The sequence below is a fragment of the Pholis gunnellus genome (assembly GCF_910591455.1).
Source record: "Pholis gunnellus genome assembly, chromosome: 23".
Classification (NCBI taxonomy): domain Eukaryota; kingdom Metazoa; phylum Chordata; class Actinopteri; order Perciformes; family Pholidae; genus Pholis; species Pholis gunnellus.
The window spans coordinates 2550618-2570340 of NC_136550.1; the positions used below are offsets into that span (position 1 = coordinate 2550618).

General features: G+C 46.9%; 1 protein-coding gene across 1 annotated transcript; it reads left to right on the forward strand.

Moving 5' to 3' along the window:
* Positions 1–7755: 7755 nt before the first annotated feature.
* Positions 7756–19055, forward strand: LOC306714735 (actin-binding protein WASF3; the record flags this gene model as incomplete). Its single annotated transcript, XM_079184855.1, has 10 exons — positions 7756–7888; positions 9108–9242; positions 13827–13980; positions 14171–14288; positions 15322–15390; positions 15859–15903; positions 16638–16771; positions 17432–17731; positions 17911–18314; positions 18898–19055. 10 exons carry the CDS (start codon positions 7756–7758, stop codon positions 19053–19055), a joined length of 1650 nt encoding a protein of 549 aa, XP_079040981.1.
* Between the last annotated feature and the right edge of the window lie 668 nt (positions 19056–19723).

The following is a 19723-nucleotide window of genomic DNA, read 5'->3' on the forward strand; positions in this document are numbered from 1 at the left end:
ACAGATCTCTGCCTTCCCTTTTTTTTCCGGACGCGTGTTCGGAGCGTCTCGTTCTGATGGTTTGAATCGACTCTAAAGATACACGCAGCAGCCTCTTCAGGGGGCACTCAGACTTTGTGATGTGGCCACTTAAGAGCTCCTCTCCCGGGGTTATTCATAGTGAGAAGAACCAGCCGACACGTTGAATAGGATCCGTCTGTCAGGAGGCTTCCGTGCAGCATGTTTTTATTCTGCTCTACTGAGTTGAATGAGCCGTAAACAACACACAGACGTCACCAATTCCCATTAGCGTTAGCATATTCTCCTACAAATAGAACTCGTCTGCCGTCAGAATAACATTCAAGATGCAACCAAATAAAATGTGTGTGTGTATGCGTCCTGCCCAATGCTACGTTGTGTTAGCACGTTAGCAGCCGGGGTTTGTTTGGTTTGACCGTTCTGGGCTACCGTAGAAACATGGCGGTGCAACATGGCCGACTCCGTGAAGAGGACCTGCTCCCGATGTCGGCTAATAGATCCCCCAAAATGCTGCACACGGCTCCTTTTAAAACCAACGTTCTGTGATTTACTCTCTCACATCTTTCTGCTGCATGAACTCTATTTCTTGCTTTGTGTATCTACTGCTGGCAGCGCTGCCCGAGTCCATTCATCACACAGTTACTCCTGCATCGCTTCCCTTCAGGTGCAGACAGGAAGGTGGAAACTACTCAGCGTCACTGCTGTCAGGAGATGTACATTTTCTAAACTGGCGTGTCTGCTGCTGCCGGGAACGCTGCCAGGCCGCGCATCATCATCTCTCCTCCACCTGGAACGTCTGACCTCGCCGCTCTTAACAGCGTCGGCTTTTGTTGTTTCACTCTCGGCGGGACGATGCAAAGTGCAAGCGAGGCCGGTCTATTGACGACGCGTCGGCGCGGGTGTTACACGACACAATGACACCGCTGCTGCTGCTGTGTGCGTTTCCTCTTTGTGTGCGTCGGTGCTTTGTGTGAAGCCAAAACTAATTCTCTTAATGCCGCCGTGTGAGATTTATTTCTAAGAGACACAAATACAATCACATTAGAACTCGTCTGCCATCAGAATAAGGTGAAAGATGCTTTAAAAGATTTACACATCGTGACTTTAAAGATGCAGATACGTTGTTTTCTTTAGTTTTTTTAATCATTAATTGCAGCCGGTCGGTGCCTTGCTCAGAGGCACTTCAGTAGAGCGGATGCTTCCAGATCTCTCAGACAGTCCATCTGTATAGAAGTATTAATCTGTAGGGTTATAGTTGGCTCTTGGTGCTCTGGAGGGAACCAGAACCGGCTTCTAATTCAAATTAAAGAAGCACTTTATTTTGAAAGACAAGATGCTGCTGTGTTGCATTTTGGGATATGTAGGATCTAGAAGTCCTGATATCTTGGCCTCCGCTGTTTCGAGTCAGACCATTGTTTTTAATATAATATATATATAATATATATAATATAATATAAGTGCAGAGTCTGATTTCTACTCGAGCGCTTCCTGATTCCAGCTTCTTTTGATCTGTTTTATATCTTCATAAACTGAATACTGCTGCAACAAAAACAATAAATTAGAAGTCATCACATTCAGCTTTTGGAGCTTGTGATTTTTTTTGTACACACACACACACACACACCTCCTTTGTCATAACTGTGGCTCTGCTGCCTCTGCAGCTGTTGAGGAAAGTGATGATGTAATCGGGATGAAAAGAGGAAATTACATCTACAAATGCTTTTGAATTTGAGGTTTTTTTGAGGCAGCGTAGCCTCGTGTGTGTGTGTGTGTGTGTGTGTGTGTGTGTGTGTGTGTGTGTGTGTGTGTGTGTGTGTGTGTGTGTGTGTGTGTGTGTGTGTGTGTGTGTGTGTGTGTGTGTGTGTGTGTGTGTGATCCAAGCTGCAGCTGGCTGAGGATCATCACGGTTGATAGATACGTAGAGTTCTTCTCTTCATGCTCGTTGTAAAGATGGAAAGAGTCGGAGAGAAAACATCTCATTTCTGGGGGAAAGAACGCCGTGTTTTAAAAGATGGAGGTTGTATCTCCTGGAGTGGACTTTAGGCTCCACGCAGTGTTTAAATGTATCAGATTATTGATGTTGGCGAGCCTTTGATCAGAAGCGTTGGCGAGCCTTTGATCAGAAGCAGCCCTACGCTCTCACAGCACCTCGTTAGCTCACTGGTTTCCTCTGTCGCTCTCTGAACTGGGAGCAATGGAAACTGGGCCACACGGTGTCACATCTCATCTTTACCGAACCTCATCCCAGTGCCCACCAACCCCGCACCGGTGTGTGTGTGTGTGTGTGTGTGGGGGGCGGGGTCACATGGTTTTGCCGGATGACTTGTTGCAATCGTGCTGAGGTCGACACATTTAATTGTGGGAGACGGGGTCACAGAGGGGCGTGAGGAGGGTTGTACACACACACACACACACACACACACACACACACACACACACACACACACACACACACACACACACTGCATTCATTGGCTGTGGCTGACCTGTTTACTAACCACATTAGCAGAAACCAGAACCGAGTGGAATAGAATAGATATTTTGTGTGAAGGTATTCAGTATCTTTAAACTCGTTTATCGTCTTAAATATAAATATAACTTGTAGTAAAGCTGCTCTTTTATCATGGTGTCTCATCATGTCATATACTGAGTGACATTACAGTCTTAAAAAAAGTGTTTTTATATTATAAAATATGCTGGTGGCACCACAAACCCTTTTTAATTTGCGAGTGCTGAGTTTCCGAGAGCAAAGCTAGCGTTAGCAGCTAATGCTAGCTCCTAACTCTTCTCTGTCACTGTTTTTAATAAACAGGTACACGTGATCACAAACAATACCTCGTTAGCCGTGTTTTGCTCTGTGGCGATTCAGAGGAATGACGCTGACCCAGGATCTGTGGTGAATAACGCCCAGTCAGCAGCATTCAGTGAACAGTTCATCCTCATTAGAGAGTTTTAGTTAGTGGGACGTTTCCCCCCCGAACATATCGGCTCAGATATCAAACTGTCCTTGAACTCATCATCAAGGAGGGTTCACATTATTACTGCATGACATCACGTTAAAGAACTAGAACAGGGTAGACCCCCACCAAGGGCCAAAGATAAAACCAAATCCCAAATTGTAATGGTTCCTTCCTTGGCTCAAGCTTCAACCTTTCTGCCAAACCGAAGAACACGACGTCTAAACTGTGAAGACACACACACACACACACACACACACACACACACACACACACACACACACACACAAAGAAGTGACTGAGATCTCTTGCAGAACTTCAGTGCTCCGATGTAAACTCTCTCAGCTCTGCTCTCATCACTTCATTATCCAGCCAAAAATGAAAATACTTCCAAAGAAACCATGACAACAACTCCACAGAGCTTGCTTCCCAAAAAAAAAGAGAGAGAGAGAAGAAATCTCTCGTCTCCTCTCTCGCTCTGTTTTGCATAATTTGTTTTTTGGGAGGATTAGTGTGAAAGGAGGAGGAGGAGGAGGAGGAGGAGGAGGAGGGGGGGGGGGGGGGCATCGTAACTGTGATCATTTTGTACAATGGCTCCTCACCCGAGAGCATCAACGAATACACACTTCAAAGAGAGAGGAGCTGGAGTCATGAGGGAGGTGGAGGGTTTAGGATGGAGGAGAGAAGGAGGCCAGAAGGAGGCATGCAGGGGGAACGATCAGTCTGGATTTCTGACACGAACGAAATAAGACGGCGAGATTTCTTCCTACAGCGGAGTTCTTGTTAAATATCTGCTTTGTTCCGTTCTTCGCTCGCTGATGCCTTTTTGTTTGCCGACACGTTGGCGTTACGACCGAGCCGAGAGCTTCCCTCAGATCACAGCCAGAGCGATCCTGACTCACAGTGAAGCATTCGCTCCGTCAGTCGGGCCCGGATCTAGTTATTCTACACGGATCTCTGACTGTCTGTCGTTAACTCTGTGCAGCGTTCATTTTCAATACGACCTTCTCATTCAGCAGAGAAGTGCGTCACATCAGCGTTCATTTCCGCGGCTATACAGCACCAGCTAGCTGTTCACCAGAGGGAATAAAACTGTCCCTGGTTGCAGAGTATCGTCTAATTATTACATCGTCTCACAGAGTCAGTGGTTATCATTTAGCCGTCGGTTAGTTACAGTAGAAGGCGGATTAGCTGTGATTATACGGGTCCCTCCTATGGAGCGGGGGGGAGGGGATGCTAACTCTTCCCTCAGAACAGACTCTGCACAGCGGGAGATGTGTTTGTGCGTTTGCACTTAAGTCTATATGGCCGAGCAGACGGAGCAGTAATGGCATTAGCTGCTGCTGTCCACGAGGCCTGCAGGAATCTCTCTCTTCGTCCATCTGTCTCCCACACACACACACACACAGTCCTACATGTAAAGCAATGCACCTCAGAAATGCTTCTACTTAATTATAAATCCCAGACTGCATTTACATATTGTAATGGAACAAAGTTGAATGGCTTAAGACCAGACAGCGTGCCCCCCCACCCTGCACCTGCTTTGGATGAAGTCTGATCAGATTACATCTGTCAGTATGTGGGTACTCGCCACATGAAGAGGTTCTAACTGAGCTTTGGATGGTTTCCCAGACGAGCACGTTAGTCGTGTCGGGGCGTAAACTATCTGCACCGGCTGTAGAACGCGTCCTCGTGTTTAGGGAGTTGATCCTGGAATGGAAAGATCAGCGATTGGAAGTCTTCAGTGTTACTTAACGACATTTAGAACAACAGATTTCACCCCCAGCGGCGGCTGCGTCATCATGTGTGCAATTCTGACTTCCTGGAGTCTTATCACTAAGCTAAGCTAAGCTAGTCTCCTGGCTTTAGCTTCATATTTAATATGCAGATATATGAGAGTGATATCTTGTCTTAACTGTAAAGAAAGAGCTGAAACCTGGCAGCTGCCTTGTAGAAGAAACCCAACAAACGAAGCGTAACTAGCTCGACGCTCGCTAACTTTAAAGACGCTAGCAGCCGACGGCTAACGGCCTCTGATCGGTTGATTCATGCGACTGCAGTGCCCTGAAACAGTCTCCATCTTGTCATGAATCTATTTTTCCAGCGCTAATAAGTGAAGGTGTCAGACAATACAATCCTCTGAGTGTCCCTGTTCCCGTTCTCTCCGTCTCTCTTTCATACTATTTTCGGAGTGCCGCCGACTGCGAGTGTTTCACGACACACATTCCTCCTCTCTCCTCCTCTCTCCTCCCTGTCATCTCCTTGATTCTCTCCTTCTCTTGGTGTCTCCTTTTAGATACCTGGACATGTATCATAGTCCAATCATCTTTTCATCCCGTAAAAACAACACATGAAGTGGGCTTACGTGAGCTCGACCAATCAATTTCAACCAATGATGATCAATCAATCAATCAATCTGCACCTTTTAGCAACATCTAGCTCCATTTGTCGCTACATTCTAAGCCCGCCCACTTGTTAGCCGTCCAATCAAATGCGAAGGATCCGATTTATAGTCTCTAAAATCATTGCAAATGTCACGTGTGCGTGTGCGTGTGCGTGCGTGCGTGCGTGCGTGCGTGCGTGCGTGCGTGCGTGCGTGCGTGTGTGTGTGTGTGTGTCAGAGAGAGTGAGGATCTACATCATTTCACTCGCGTACCACGACATCATAAACCCAGACTTCATGGACCTCAACGTCTAGCGTTCCCTCGTCTCACACCGTTATCTTACACACACACACACACACACACACACACACACACACACACACACACACATTCATGAATGGGGGATACCCGCTCTATGTTGAGCACCGCGGGGGGGTCAGAGGAAGAGATCTTCACCCTCACTGGTTTATTAATGAAACCAGGCGGAGAGAAGATCTAGAGCGAGAATATACTGGAAAAAAAGGGTCAGGAAGATGAGAGAAGTAAGGGATGAAGAGCAGCTATCGAGGATGATGAGGGTAATGTATTATTAAACAGTGGCGTGTTAGATTATTTACTACAGCTGGAGGGAGGGGGAGGGGGATGGGAACTCTTTTTAAGACGAGTCCGTGAGATCTGAGGTGTGATTGGACGTCAGAAGCTGTTAGACGAGCCGGAGAGAGACGGAGATGGAAAGAGGACGAACGAGTCACCTTTTATTAAAGCTGGCGTGTGTGTGTGTGTGTGTGTGTGTGCTTCAGTCTGGACAAAGAACTTTAAGGAGCACGTGCACACACACACACACACACACACACACACACACACACATTGTGTAAGTGTGTAGGTTCACATCGTTTTGGCAATGAATCCCTGTGTTGTTGTTTACTTCCTTTTTGTCTTCATCCCTCCAAATCCTGGAAATATTAATTGTGCCAAACATTCTGTCAGAAGCGTGGGAGCGAGTTTCCAGAGCGCTGACCTGGGAACACACACACACACACACACACACACCCACACACCACCCACGTGCACATATGCACCCTCGTTTCACGTGAACGCACACTGAGAAGTCGCACGTACTTTAATTTCTGAGGCACACATGAGAACACACACACACACACACACACACACACACACACACACACACACACACACACACACACACACACACACACACAACCATGGCCCAAAAATAACAAGCGTGTCCCAAATAAGAGGCTTCTCTCTCTCTCTTATTGCCTGTTTCTTGCCATTTGATGATCACTTATCCACAATCTTTCTACATAAAGCTACTTAATGTTTCAGTTTTTTCCCTCAACTGTCAGATTTTTCCCAACCCTTAAAGGGACAGTCCACCCAAAAACACAAATGTGTCCTTTAACCTGTCGTGCTCTTAATCAATCTCGATGCTTTTTTGCCTGAAGCCGAGTGCCATCTCATCCCATTATGTTGGAGAGAAGGCCGACATCTCTTCAACACTCCCCCCCCCCCCCCCCCCCCCTCCCCCATTAAAGGGTGTTTTCCGGGGGCTAGTTTCTCCCTGTCCAGTGTGAGGGTCCAAGCACAGAGGAAGTCGTGAGCTCTTCACGTTGTAAAGCCCTCTGAGGCTGATGTGTGATATTGGGCTGTACAAATACATTGAAATGAATAGAATACAAATATATAAATAGTTACACATTTCCACATAAAATGTTCATCTCTCTCCCCGTCTCTCTCTCTCTCTCTGTCTCTCTCTCTCTCTTTCTCTCTCTCCCTCTCTCTGTCTCCCTCTGTCTCTCTCTCTCTCTTTCTCTGTCTATCTGTCTATCTCTCTCTCCCCGTCTCTCTCTCTCTCCTCTCTCCCTCTCTCTCTCCCTCTCCCTCTCTCCTCCCTCTCCCTCTCTCTCTCTCTCCTCCCTCTCTCTCTCTCTCTCTCTCCCCCTCCCTCTCTGGAGTTTCTCTGCCTACGGTTGCGGCTCGTTAGCACCGTTTAGAAAACCTTTTCCGCCTCGTTGATTCTCTGCCCGTCTCCGCCGCATTGACACAAAGCTGAGCGACTGCGCCCTACGGCGGACATGACACCTCCGTCTCCTTCAGGATTCGCAGCTAAACACCAACCAACCCCCCCACACCCACATCCCCCCACCCCAGCTTTCTTCTTCCTCTCTTATCCGTCAGGTCGGATCTGTAATGTCGCTAATGTTCTTATTTCTCCTGCGGGGAAAAATAATGAGCCCCAGCATGTTAACAAGTGTCAGAGGAGACGCAGGGAGACGATTTCAAGACCATATTTAGGCCTTGATGTCTTGAAACTGATTCTCACCATCAACCTGTCGTCTCTCCTTCCTCTCTGTCGTCTTCCTCAGGCGTAGACCAGCATGCCGTTGGTGAAGAGGAACATCGAGCCCCGGCACCTGTGCCGCGGGGCGTTGCCGGACGGGGTGACCAGCGAGCTGGAGTGCGTCACCAACAGCACCCTGGCAGCCATCATCAAACAGCTGGGCAGTCTGAGTGAGTATCCTGTGGTTCAAGCAACGAGTACGATTCTACAAACGTATCTGACCTGTTGGGGAGCTTTGAGGGGAAGCTTAGGGGAGGGGGTCGCCTGTTAGCCATGAAACAAACTGACTTTAAACCCCAAATTTGCATTATTGAGCCAGGTTTGCTATTAGCATGCTAACACTTAGCCGTACAGAATCAGAACTTCCTGCACATTTGATTTAACTCCACAGAAACCCGCCGCTCTGTGTTTGCAGCACAGGTCACATGCTGCGCGCCCCGAACACGCCCCTCAAATGAGTTGTCAGCGGTCGGATCGCGATGTGTCGTCTTTTCGGCATCTGAGGTGCGAAATGAACGCAGAGCTACGTTCTTGAGCGATCACTTTGAGCGGTGTTTAAGTGTTTCAGCAGCTCATGACAAACCTTTACAGATTACAGATCATTCAGTGGAAGATCTGTTTGAATATGATTCACACTCAGACACTGAGCGAGCGCTTCTGCCTCTGCTCCATCTGTCATGTCGTGGGCTGAGAGACGGACAGAGAGGGAGAGACATCGTGTGTGTGTGTGTGTATTTGGTTTAGAGGTGGCAGTGGTATTGAGGGCGAATTCTGCATCTCAGTAAATATATTTAAATATTTATACCTCTCTGTTCCACACACACACACTTTGGCAGACAGAAAGGTCCTTTAAAGTATTAAGTTCGACAACAGCATCAACCACATCTGTGGATTTCTCCTCTCATACTTCTGACTTTGTGTTTTTTTGCCTTTTCATGATCTCCTCCAGGAGGGTCATGCCTGAGTCAGCGTGTTGTTTGTATTTTACTTTGCACGGCGGCTGAATTCTCGCAAAGGTCACATGATCATGTGAGAATCGTGGATTATCGCTCTAAAATCCATCTCATCAGGCTTCAAGCGATGCGTTTGTGTCCGGACCAATCAGCATCCTGTGAGGAGCTACTGGCGGCTAGGGGGCGGGGCTTAGGTTTGTTCTGAACAACAATGGCGGCTGAAGAGGTTAGCGTAGATTTTGATTGACAGATGGTTCATCCAATCACCTGAGCCTGCCCTTCTCCATCTGGATGGTCAGACACACCTGGAGGAACAAACATTTTAATGATTTCAATACGTGAATAAAAGCTAAACCTCGTGTTTGTGCGTCTCTCTCTCTCTCTCGTTCTCTCTCTCTCTCTCTCTCTCTCTCTCTGTCTCTCGTTCCCCGTCCAGGTCGCCATGCGGAGGACATTTTCGGGGAACTGTTCATCGAAGCCAACAGCTTCTACCTGAGGATGAGCAGCCTGCAGGAGAGAGTGGACCAGCTGGCCGTGAAAGTCACCCAGCTCGACTCCACGGTGGAGGAAGGTAGGGACCACACGTGTGTGTGTGTGTGTGTGTGTTGTACCACATACAAAGAGTTTCTGTCGTGTGTGTGTGTGTGTGTGTGTGGCCCTTTAAAGGTCGTCTGTCCCAGATGATTATGATGAGTGCTGTCTCAGGTGTTTTCTGTCTTTTTTTGCAGTGCTACGGATCATTGCACGTCTTGTAGTTAGAGAGCTGTGTGTGTGTGTGTGATTACACGTGTGTGTGTGTGTGTGTGTGTTGGCATGATCACACACTCTGTGCTCTTGCTTGTGTTTCGGTAGGAGGTGTGTATGTATCTGAGAGCGTTTAAATCTTTAAGTCTGTTCTTGTGTGTTTTTGTGCAGATGTGTGTATCAATGCTTTACCCCTGAAGCCAGCCTGCAGCATTGCCGATTATTTATTGATAAAGCGTCTCTGCAACAGTCATCTTATTCTGTGTGTGTGTGTGTGTAGGTGTGTGTGTGTTAACAACCAGTTCCACCTTCTTTGTTTGATGTTTGTCTTCTTCATCCTTGTATCATTATCTCCATAATGTTTGTGTTTGTGTTTGCGCGCCATCTAAGTGTGTTTAGTGAACAGAAAGACACACTCCAGTTGTGTGTGTGTGTGTGTGTACACACAGTCAGAGCCATTACCATTATTTCCGTCATTAAGCTTTTCACTAACTCTGAAGGTCAATCACACGCTTGCGGTCAGGCCGGGCTGTGATGACTTCCTCAGCACTGAGCGCTGACTACGGTGGCCCCTGAGGCTCAAACTGAACTTCTTTTGTGTGATGTGAGACACCTCGAGTCTTGAGCTCTCTTCTTCTCGTTCTCTCGATATCTCGCCAACGCTACGAGGGAGTTCCTTCGTATTCGGCACAAACGTCCGCCTTGACTGAAGGATGAAGTGGTTAAAACGTGCTGGTCAAAGATCACCGTGACCTCACAAAATGAGGAAGTGATGACATTTTAGACAGACATGGATGTTAACTGCAACTTGACCGGTTGGCTGAGACGGACAACCTTGAGGCGTTATTCTTTCAGTCTCTCCTCCTCCTTTGCCTCATTACTCCTCACCCTTTTCTTTCTTTATTGCTTCCTTCTCTTCCCTCCTTTCCCTCCTCTCTTTGTGTCCCTCTTTTTATCACCCCCACTACTCTCCCTCCAACCCTCCCTCATCTTATTTCCCTCCATTCTCTGTATTCTTTCTCTTTCTTCCTCTCTTTTCTCTCCTAACCCTCGTATGCCCTATTCTTCTTCCCTCTTCCTGTATTCATATTTCTTCTTCTACGTTTTCGACTTCCTCCGATCTCTCGCCTCCATTTCTTTTCTTGTCTCCCTCACTCTTCTCTTCCTCCCTCCATCCCCCCTTTTCTCTCTCCTCTTTCTGTAGCACTCTTTTCCTTTCACTCAGCTGTTTCCCCCTTTCTGTCTCTTTTTTCCTCCATTTTTCCTCCCTCTCTCTCCCCCTCTCTCTCCCTCTTGATACTGCCTAGTCATTCTGCAGCACGGCGTCAGAAAGAGCTGCACAGACGGGGATGAAAAAGGAAAAAGCTCAGCAGTCCTCGGTCTTATCCTCCTCCTCTCTTCCTCTCCCACTCCTCCCCCGCTCTCACTCTTTCATCTCTTCTCTCTTCCTCTGTTCGTCTTCCTCCCACACAAAAGCAAATCGTCTGTCCTTTCGTTTCCTACCACACGTTCACGATGTCGTCTGCTCCTCTGTTGCATCTCAGTCACATCTTCTCGCTTCACTTTCTTCATCCCTCACTCCTACCTTCATCCCTCACTCCTACCTTCATCCCTCACTCCTACCTTCATCCCTCACTCCTACCTTCTCCTTCTGAGAGGGAGGGAGGGAGGAAATTAAAGGTTGAAGGAAAGGAGGCAGGGACAATAACAGGAGAAAGAAAAGAAGGAATAAGATAAGAAAGTGTGCAATGAAAGGAGGAAAGAAAGGGACAATTAAAAGAAGGATGGGAGGAAGGAATGAAGGAATGGTTAATAAATAAATAAAGGAAGCGATGATTATAGGAAGAAATAATGGAAAGAACAGAGGAGAGGAAAGGGAACAAAGGAAAGGGACAATGAAAGGAAGAAGAAAGAGGAAGAGTGAATGAATGAAAGGATGGGAAAAGGGAGAATTAAAGGAAAAAGGGAGACAAGGAAGGAAGGGAGTGAGAATGAAAGAAGGGAGGAAGGAAGGGAGTGAGAATGAAAGGAGGAAGGAAGGGAGTGAGAATGAAAGAAAGGAAGGAATGAAGGCAGTGAGAATGGAGGAAGGAAGGGAGTGAGAATGAAAGAAGGGAGGAAGGAAGGGAGTGAGAGTGAAGGAAGCACAATTAAACTCTATAACGTTGAAACAACCCGATTTTTCTGGGAAACGGTTGAAACCTCATCAATATTATTGCACTCAGGAGTTTTATTTGCAGCGCGCCGTAAACTGAAGCATATTATGAAATAAAACTAATTACATTATTTATGTATCACCAGTGAAACATAAATAAACAGCTTTTATTTTTAAAATCCCAAATCAAAAAGCGTTATTACTATTCTGTGTTATTGTTAAGATGTAAAAAAAGGAACCTACAAAATGTGCTTGACCTATATTCTATATATTCTATATATTCTACTTGCTTATCTCATTGGTTGTTGAATTTAATCTAAGCTGCTCAAAAATGCAAATCGTTGAGTTCAGCGTGAATGTGCAGCAGCACAAAGGAGAGACTGTGCTCGATGACTTCTGTCAATCCCATTTTCACACTCCGGTCATGGGAAAGGGACGAAGCTTCAGACCCTTAACTGTAACACCAGTTCTCTGTAATAGTATTATTCGTTCATCTGAAACGCCTCCTGTGTGTCCTGCAGGATGCTGCACATCCCAGACTGAATATCATGAACTTCTTCTTAAACCATCGCAGTGCAGGTTCATTCAGGCTTCAAATCCGTCTGTTTAATACATTAATCTGGTGATTAGCAGCAATGCCAACATGTTTGTGTGCGGAGAGGAAAGTCAGAGCGATGAGGACGGAGGACACGGAGATAGAGGTGATGGAGAGACTGTGTGTGTGTGTGTGTGTGTGTGTGTGTGTGTGTGTTGTGTGTGTGTGTGTGTTCCAAAAGAAAGAGAGGAAGAAGCAGCTTGAGGTCTCTTTGAAGATGTGTCTGAATGAAAGTTGCATTAGCTGCTAGTTTTGTGGATTATTCATTTTGCCACGGGGACAGAAGCTTAGGAAGGAATGATCAAACACAGCAGACGCAAGTGTGTGTGTGTGTGTGTGTGCGTGTGCTGACTGCAGAGTCTGCACACACACACGCACACATCCCTGTACTTCTGTCTTTGTGAGGACACTCACTGACGTAATGCATTCCCTAGCCCCTTCCCTAAACACCCCCCAACCCATAAACCTAATCCTAAAACCAAGTCTGAACCCTCAAACACGCCTTTGAATAAGTGAGGACCGGCCAAAAATAACTGCACTTGGTCCTCACAAAGATAGATGTACAAGAACACACACACGCAGATCAAACAGCCAATCACCATTTAGTCTTTGAGGAATTTGCTGTCCGAGGTTGAACCTATCACACGCCTTCTTTCTGACAACAACACACACACACACAGTGCAGAAGTCAAGTAAATCAGTGGTCGGAACATATGTCATATTGACACAGTTTAACCTGATTATACACAGAGCGGATCTACACTGAACCTGTGTGTGTGTGTGTGTGTGGTTAACCATCTGCTAGATCCTGGATAGCATTACAGTATTGTAGCGTTAAATCTCCTCTTGGGGGGGTTAAGGGATTGACACACATCAGTGTCGTCTGTCCGTCACTCTCTCTCTCTTTCTCCGTGTCAACACTGGCTCTTCTGTTATATGAAGACACGTCAATTATGCCGCAGTCCTGCACGCTGCAGAACACAAAGCTTTTTAATAGCTACAAAAACACACACACTGATTTTGCTCCTTTGCTTCCACACACACACACACACACACAGTAAACACACACCTCTGTTGCTGCTGCAGTGTGTGTGTGTGTGTGTGTGTGTGTGTGTGTGTGTGTGTGTGTGTGTGTGTGTGGGTTCTGTTGTGTGTGTGAAAGATCCTTGTTAAGCTGGTGCAACAAGCTCAAAGACTAATCTGTCCCTGCTGTCCTATTATCACCTTCTCTGTGTGTGTGTGTGTATGCATATGTATGTGTTTATGTCAGAGTGCATACAGTGTCTTTTAATAATGTATTCGTCTATATGCATGTGTTTTGTGTATTATTATTATTATTATTATAGGGACTTAAAAGCACATAAAACCTTTCATTTTGTAATATTTGATCTCCTGTACTTCTGCTCCTTTAAGCAACTTCCTACATTCCCAGAATGCCTTTCAACAAAATCCTTAAACGCATAGAGGTGTGACATTACGTTTCTGGGACTGCATGGAAGGTGGCATCCTGTTCGGTGTTACTCGAACTACTAAATTGTTAAAATCTAATTTGGAAAGAAGTCAAAGGAAAACACAGAGTCAAGTACGCTGAATACACAAATACTCGACCGTTAACTGAATCTTTCTCCGTTCTCCATGTTTTTTTTTTTGTCTCCTTCCAGTCTCCCTGCAGGACATCAACATGAGGAAGGCCTTCAAGAGCAGCACCATCCAGGACCAGCAGGTGGTGTCGAGGACCTCCGTCCCCAACCCCGTGGTGGAGATGTACCGCCGCTGTGACAAACCTCCCCCGCTCAACATCCTCAGCCCCTACAGGTCAGCAGAGTAACATGGTTTCAGACAGTTTGTAGTAAATCGTGGCGTCCAAATTACTCCAAATTACCCAGAAACCAACCGGCATTGACCTCACAAGACGTTTGATCGACTTCTCGCCCCTCTTACCCCCGGCTTCCCATCAATCCCAAATACCTGTTTTTCACCCACTGTTCCTCCTTCCTCCACGCAGGGACGACAAGAAGGACGCACTGAAGTTCTACACCGACCCGTCCTACTTCTTCATCCTGTGGAAGGAGAAGATGCTGCAGGCCACCGAGGACAAGCGCAAGGAGAAGCGACGGCAGAAGGTGTGTGTGTGTGTGTGTGTGTGTGTGTGTGTGTGTGTGTGTGTGTGTGTGTGTGTGTGTGTGTGTGTGTGTGTGCGTGTGCGCGCGCGCGCGCGTGTGCGTGAGTGTGTGTGTGTGTCAGAAAAATAAATGAAATTCATCTTGTGCTTTAATCTGTTTTTTTATTTTTCTGCCTAATCGTGTCCTTTTTTTAATGCTGTTATTTATGTTTTTAAACCTATTGAAGGGCCAGAAACAATAAGGAATCTGTTATTTTGTCCAGTTTGAGTTATTGATATTGCTCACTGTATTCATTGGATACTAAAGGATACACGGTAATAATTATACATTTTACTTGTTTAGCGTTTTAACCCCAAAACTCGCCGGCCAGATGAAAAAGCATGTTTTCTTTAAACAATCGGCAAAACGACACCGTTTATTACAGCAAGAAGCTGTAAAATTATCGTCAGATTTTCATCTTTGAGACGGTCTTTGAACACAGAGCAAAAGATTTTGATATTTCATCAAAAACATTTTATTCTACGTGTCGCGTTTAATATTATTTTCCCAAATAAACCGTATAATAACGGATTGAAATCCCGACTTAAATTGTTGGGTTTTGAAAGAGTAGTTACGATCATTTTCTGTCTTTTGCAGTTCACTTAGACCAACACAGTATGTCTATATTTCACTAGTATTCCCCTTCGGTTCACTATAAATCACCGAACCTTCTCTCAGCCGCTGTACGTGTTTTGCTGCACCGTGTCAATATTTCTGTGCAACTGAACGCTGCTCACATTTCTTTCTGTTCCTCCCCTTCAACCTGGAAACAAATCCCAGTAGAAGCATCGTAGTTGAAGGGTTTGAATACGATGGGAGGCTACAGGAGGATTTCTCATCTCCTCTCTCTCTCTCTCTCTTTCTCTCTCTCTCTCTTCCTCCTTTCTTTCTCTAATGTATCTTTAGAGTCACCCGGCCTTCCAAGACACATGCCCCACCCTTCTCTTCTGCTCAGTCTAACGCACCAGCTTGTCTTTCTCCCATGTTTCCATAGGGCTGTCCGGCCCACCCCGACAGGCCCCACTCCAGACAGGCCCCACCCAGGAGCCCCCTGTCCATCTCTGTAAGACAACCCAGACCCCTAACTTGCCTTTTCCTGCTTCCCCCACCCCCCCCCCTTCACCCCTCCACACTCCACTCACACACATCACACACACACATTGTAGAGGATGTGAGACGCACACAGAGAAACACATTTTTATTAAAAGACACACACACACACACCTTCCCTTCTGTTTGTGTCTGTGTGTTGCCACCTCACCGTCTCTCTAACCCTCTGTGATTGGTTCCTGTTTTGTGTTACCAGAGTTTTGGCTCTGTTGTCCATCGTCTGCTAGTGTGTTTACCAGTGTGTGTGTGTGTGTGATGGGTAGACTAGTGTGTGTGTGTGTGTGTGTGTGTGTGTGAGTTTACCCTATGGTGAAGGAGCTGGTGACGGGGTCCCGTTCTCTTCCTCTGCCATCAGTACAATCAATAATCAACCCCTAACTCTCTCTTCTTTCTACCCGTCCGCCTCCGTCTCTCTTCGTAGGAGCAGCAGAAGCAGGTTGAGGACCCGGGCAGAGAGGTGAAGAAGGTCAGTGAGGATTCATACCAGCGTGTCATTATCTTTTGTTGACTTCCTTCTGGAACTAGCATGAAGTTAGCAAAGAACAAATGACCGCAAAGTAGCGTGAAATCATCAATATGATTGTTTTGCATTGCTGACCAGTAGCAAACTGTCTTGACAGTGTTGACCTTTGAGGATACACATTTTCCATTGACCCCCTCCCCCGAGTTTCCTCTCAACCCTTGTCTTGCGCTCTCATTGGTTATTGCTCCAGAGAGGTTCCAGATTATTAAGCCTGCTACAGTTCACACAAAGCTCTCGAGCGACAATTTGCGAGCGCCGAGCCAACGCCGATTGGCCTCTGATCTGGTGTCGAGGAGCTCCAAAAGAACTGTTGGCGAGTCGGGGCTTTAAGTCGTGAATGAGACATTAGCTCACTAGCCAAGTAATCTTTCTCACCCATTTCTAGGCTAAATAGAGTTCATTTCAAAATGCGTCACATCTGATCTTCATTCATAAGCTACTGCTATACATTCTGTTGCTACACATTGGCTAATGCAGTTACTGTAGAAGTCGTGTGTGTACATGCAACACAATTACGGTAATCCACAGCTGGTAAATGTTAGCAGCATGTTGCACTATTGCAACGCTTTTACCTGATGTACTTCATTCAGTCAACATTTTAACAAAACCACTGCTTACATTATTCACAAGGTAAGCGACATGAATTGTAAATATTTATTTATTTTTTACCTCTGAAGGTGCGCAAGGCTCGTAATCGGCGTCAGGAGTGGAACGTCCTGGCCTACGACAAAGAGTTCAGACCAGACGCCAGGCTCACGCCCTCACCTTACCATGGCATGTCCTCAGAAGGCTCACTGTCCCCTGATAGCAGGTAAACAAACACACACACACACACACAAGCAGGACGACTGGGAATACATGCACACACAAGGGGACAAGGGGACTGCATTGGGATGATTAAAAAAACAACTGGCCAAACTGACTTTCTCTTTTTTTCACAGCCTTAAACAACTATAAATAGTATTGAGATGTTATAAATAGTATATAGTGTGCAGGTATTGTAACACAACCACTCAAAGTCTCACATTTTAAGCACAAAACTGTGATAGAGATTCAAGCAGCACCAACCCTCCTGCTGTATTGTTTAAAGCTCTATGCTGCCCTCTTCTGGTGAAGGTAAGTAACAGCACGTGAATTTACATTTCATGTCAAGAAAAGATGAGATCAACATCTTTGGATCACTGCAGCAGAGAATTCAAACACCAGATGTGCAGAATAAAGATTAAAGAAAAATTTAAACCAGGTATGGATGAGTGATGTTTGTTTTTCTTACCCTTTTGAGGAACTGATTCAGATTGTATTCATGTTATTTGGATACAATCAACTTTTAAATAAGGATTTAAATGTAAAACAGTAAATGAAAAATGTAACAAAATAGTGAAATGCATAAAGACAATAATTTACAGGCTGTAATCAAAGAGAGACCTGTGTAGAACTTTGACCGACTGCCCGCTCCCGTTCCCTCCAACAGGTCAATGGCGTCCGACTCTTACCCCGCCAGCCCCAACCACCCCTCCACCCAGGCCCCCAGCGCCGTCCACCCCGCCGACCACTCCAGGGACCACCTCAGCGCTGCGCCCCAGACCCAGTCCCTGGATCGGGTCCTCAGGCCGCCCAACCAGCCCCCGGGTCCCGGAGGGCCGGCGCCGGCAGGGCGGCACGCGGCCTCCCTGGGCCGGACCCCGTCGGGACACGGGGTCCAGGCCGGTGGAGATCCCACGGTCAACGGGCCGAGGCAGCAGTCGGTTAAGGAATACCGGGCCGGGCACAGGTAGGTTTTCTCATCTAGATGAGGTTTTACTGACTTTTCATGTGAATGCCTATATTTGATGGTGTGTATTTTCTACTATTTAAACAATCTGTATAGGACATATGCATAGGAGCTAACCGTTTCCATTGAATAAACTTTATTAATCTCACACACTTTCTTCTGTCCTCCTCCCCCACCAGCGGCCAGCCCTCCACCATCCCAGAGTACTACATCCCACCCGCCCCTCCTCCTCCCCCTCCCCCGACCATCCCCTCGGCGCAGACCGCCTTCGACTCCACCGCCGCCCCGCCCTCCGCCGCCGCCGCTTCCGCCGTGCCCCCCGCCTCCTCCACCCTCTCCCGTCCCTACTCCCCCTCCCCTCCTCCTCCCCCGGCCAACTACGTGCCCTCCCCCTCCCACCCTCCGTCGGGCGCGCCCCCGGCCGCCCCTCCCCCGCCGCCGCCCGGAGCCCCGACGGGTTACCTGGCTCGCTCGTCGCCGACGCACGGCGTGGACGGGGCGCCCTCGGCCAGGAAGTCCACCATGCTGGGGATGATCCCGATAAGCGACGCACGCTCCGACCTGCTGGCAGCCATACGTAGAGGTACGTGTGTATGTTTTAATGAGTCAAGATTAAGTTTATATTTAATACTATTTATATTAAATACTTTGATTTAGAAAACACTTACACAACCACCTTCCTAGTAAAAGTAGGATAACAGAAATTAGGTGATCAAAATTATATTATATTATACCACATTCAAACTAAGGTAAGTATACAAAGAAGTATACTCCTTCACACCTTAAACACCCAATTTTTTATTTTTTATTGGTGACTTAAGGTGAGTGTACCTTCGCCTTAAATCAAATGAATACAGTATTAAAATAATAACGAAGTCTGAGCATAAGTAACCGACGCTTTCATAAAAATAAAACACTTGCACAAAACGAGAAATAACGTCTATTTCTTTAAAAGTCGTTGTTTTGTACAGTTGTTATTTATGGCGATTTATCAGTCGCATGACGGTTCATAAATGGAAACCGGCCTCTGATGACACATGATGCCTGACTGCCGTTGTTGAGCTGTTACCAGGGACCCTCGGAACTTCTACTCACGTCCCCCCTGCTCACTCCCGTCCTCCATCCTCCCCACTCCATCCTCCCTCCCTTCCTCCCTCCCCCTCCAGGCATCCAGCTGAGAAAGGTGCAGGAGCAGAGGGAGCAGGAGGCGAAGAGGGAGCCCGTCGGCAACGACGTGGCCACCATCCTGTCGCGCCGCATCGCTGTGGAGTACAGCGAGTCCGACGACGACTCCGAGCTCGACGAGAACGAGTGGTCCGACTGAGCGTTTACTCTGAAGAGTGAGACGAGGGTGGGTGGGTGTTTGACAGAGGTGAAAACATTGAGATGGAAATGAAAGGGGTTCGGATTATTAATGTTCATCATTAACGATTTCACAGAAAGAATAATCAGTCAAATTCATACATTAACGAAGCCTCTGTGAACATCGAGCGCTTCAACAGCAACAGGTATTCTTGAACTGAGACCCTAGAGGTGTGTGTGTGTCTGACCACCCAGGGTGTATGACGCTATAAACACACTCTCACTCGCCCCATTTCAGCCCCCGCCCGCTCATTTTTAACCACTTAACACTCAGCTGTGAAAAACAAAACCTCTCCCTTCCTTCATATTTGCTAATTCTTAGCAACGCTACAGGTGGAGAGCCTGTAATAACTGTAGTCAGGTGGACCCCCCAGTGAGTACGAGGGGGGGGGGGGGGGGGGGGGTAGTGTGTTTACAAAGCACATGGTATAGCACAAGAACAACTCATTATACTGCGATCTTAACTTATCTGCCAAATGTTTGAGAAAGAATTTATAAGAACAATCAGGGAATAAAAAAATATAAAGGATGACTCCGCCCCGCCGGGCCGTGCCTGTTTACGAAACACGTGCACTCTACTTAAGAGACTTCGCTGTCATTCTGGGAGTTTGGTCATTTTAGTAACCGTGA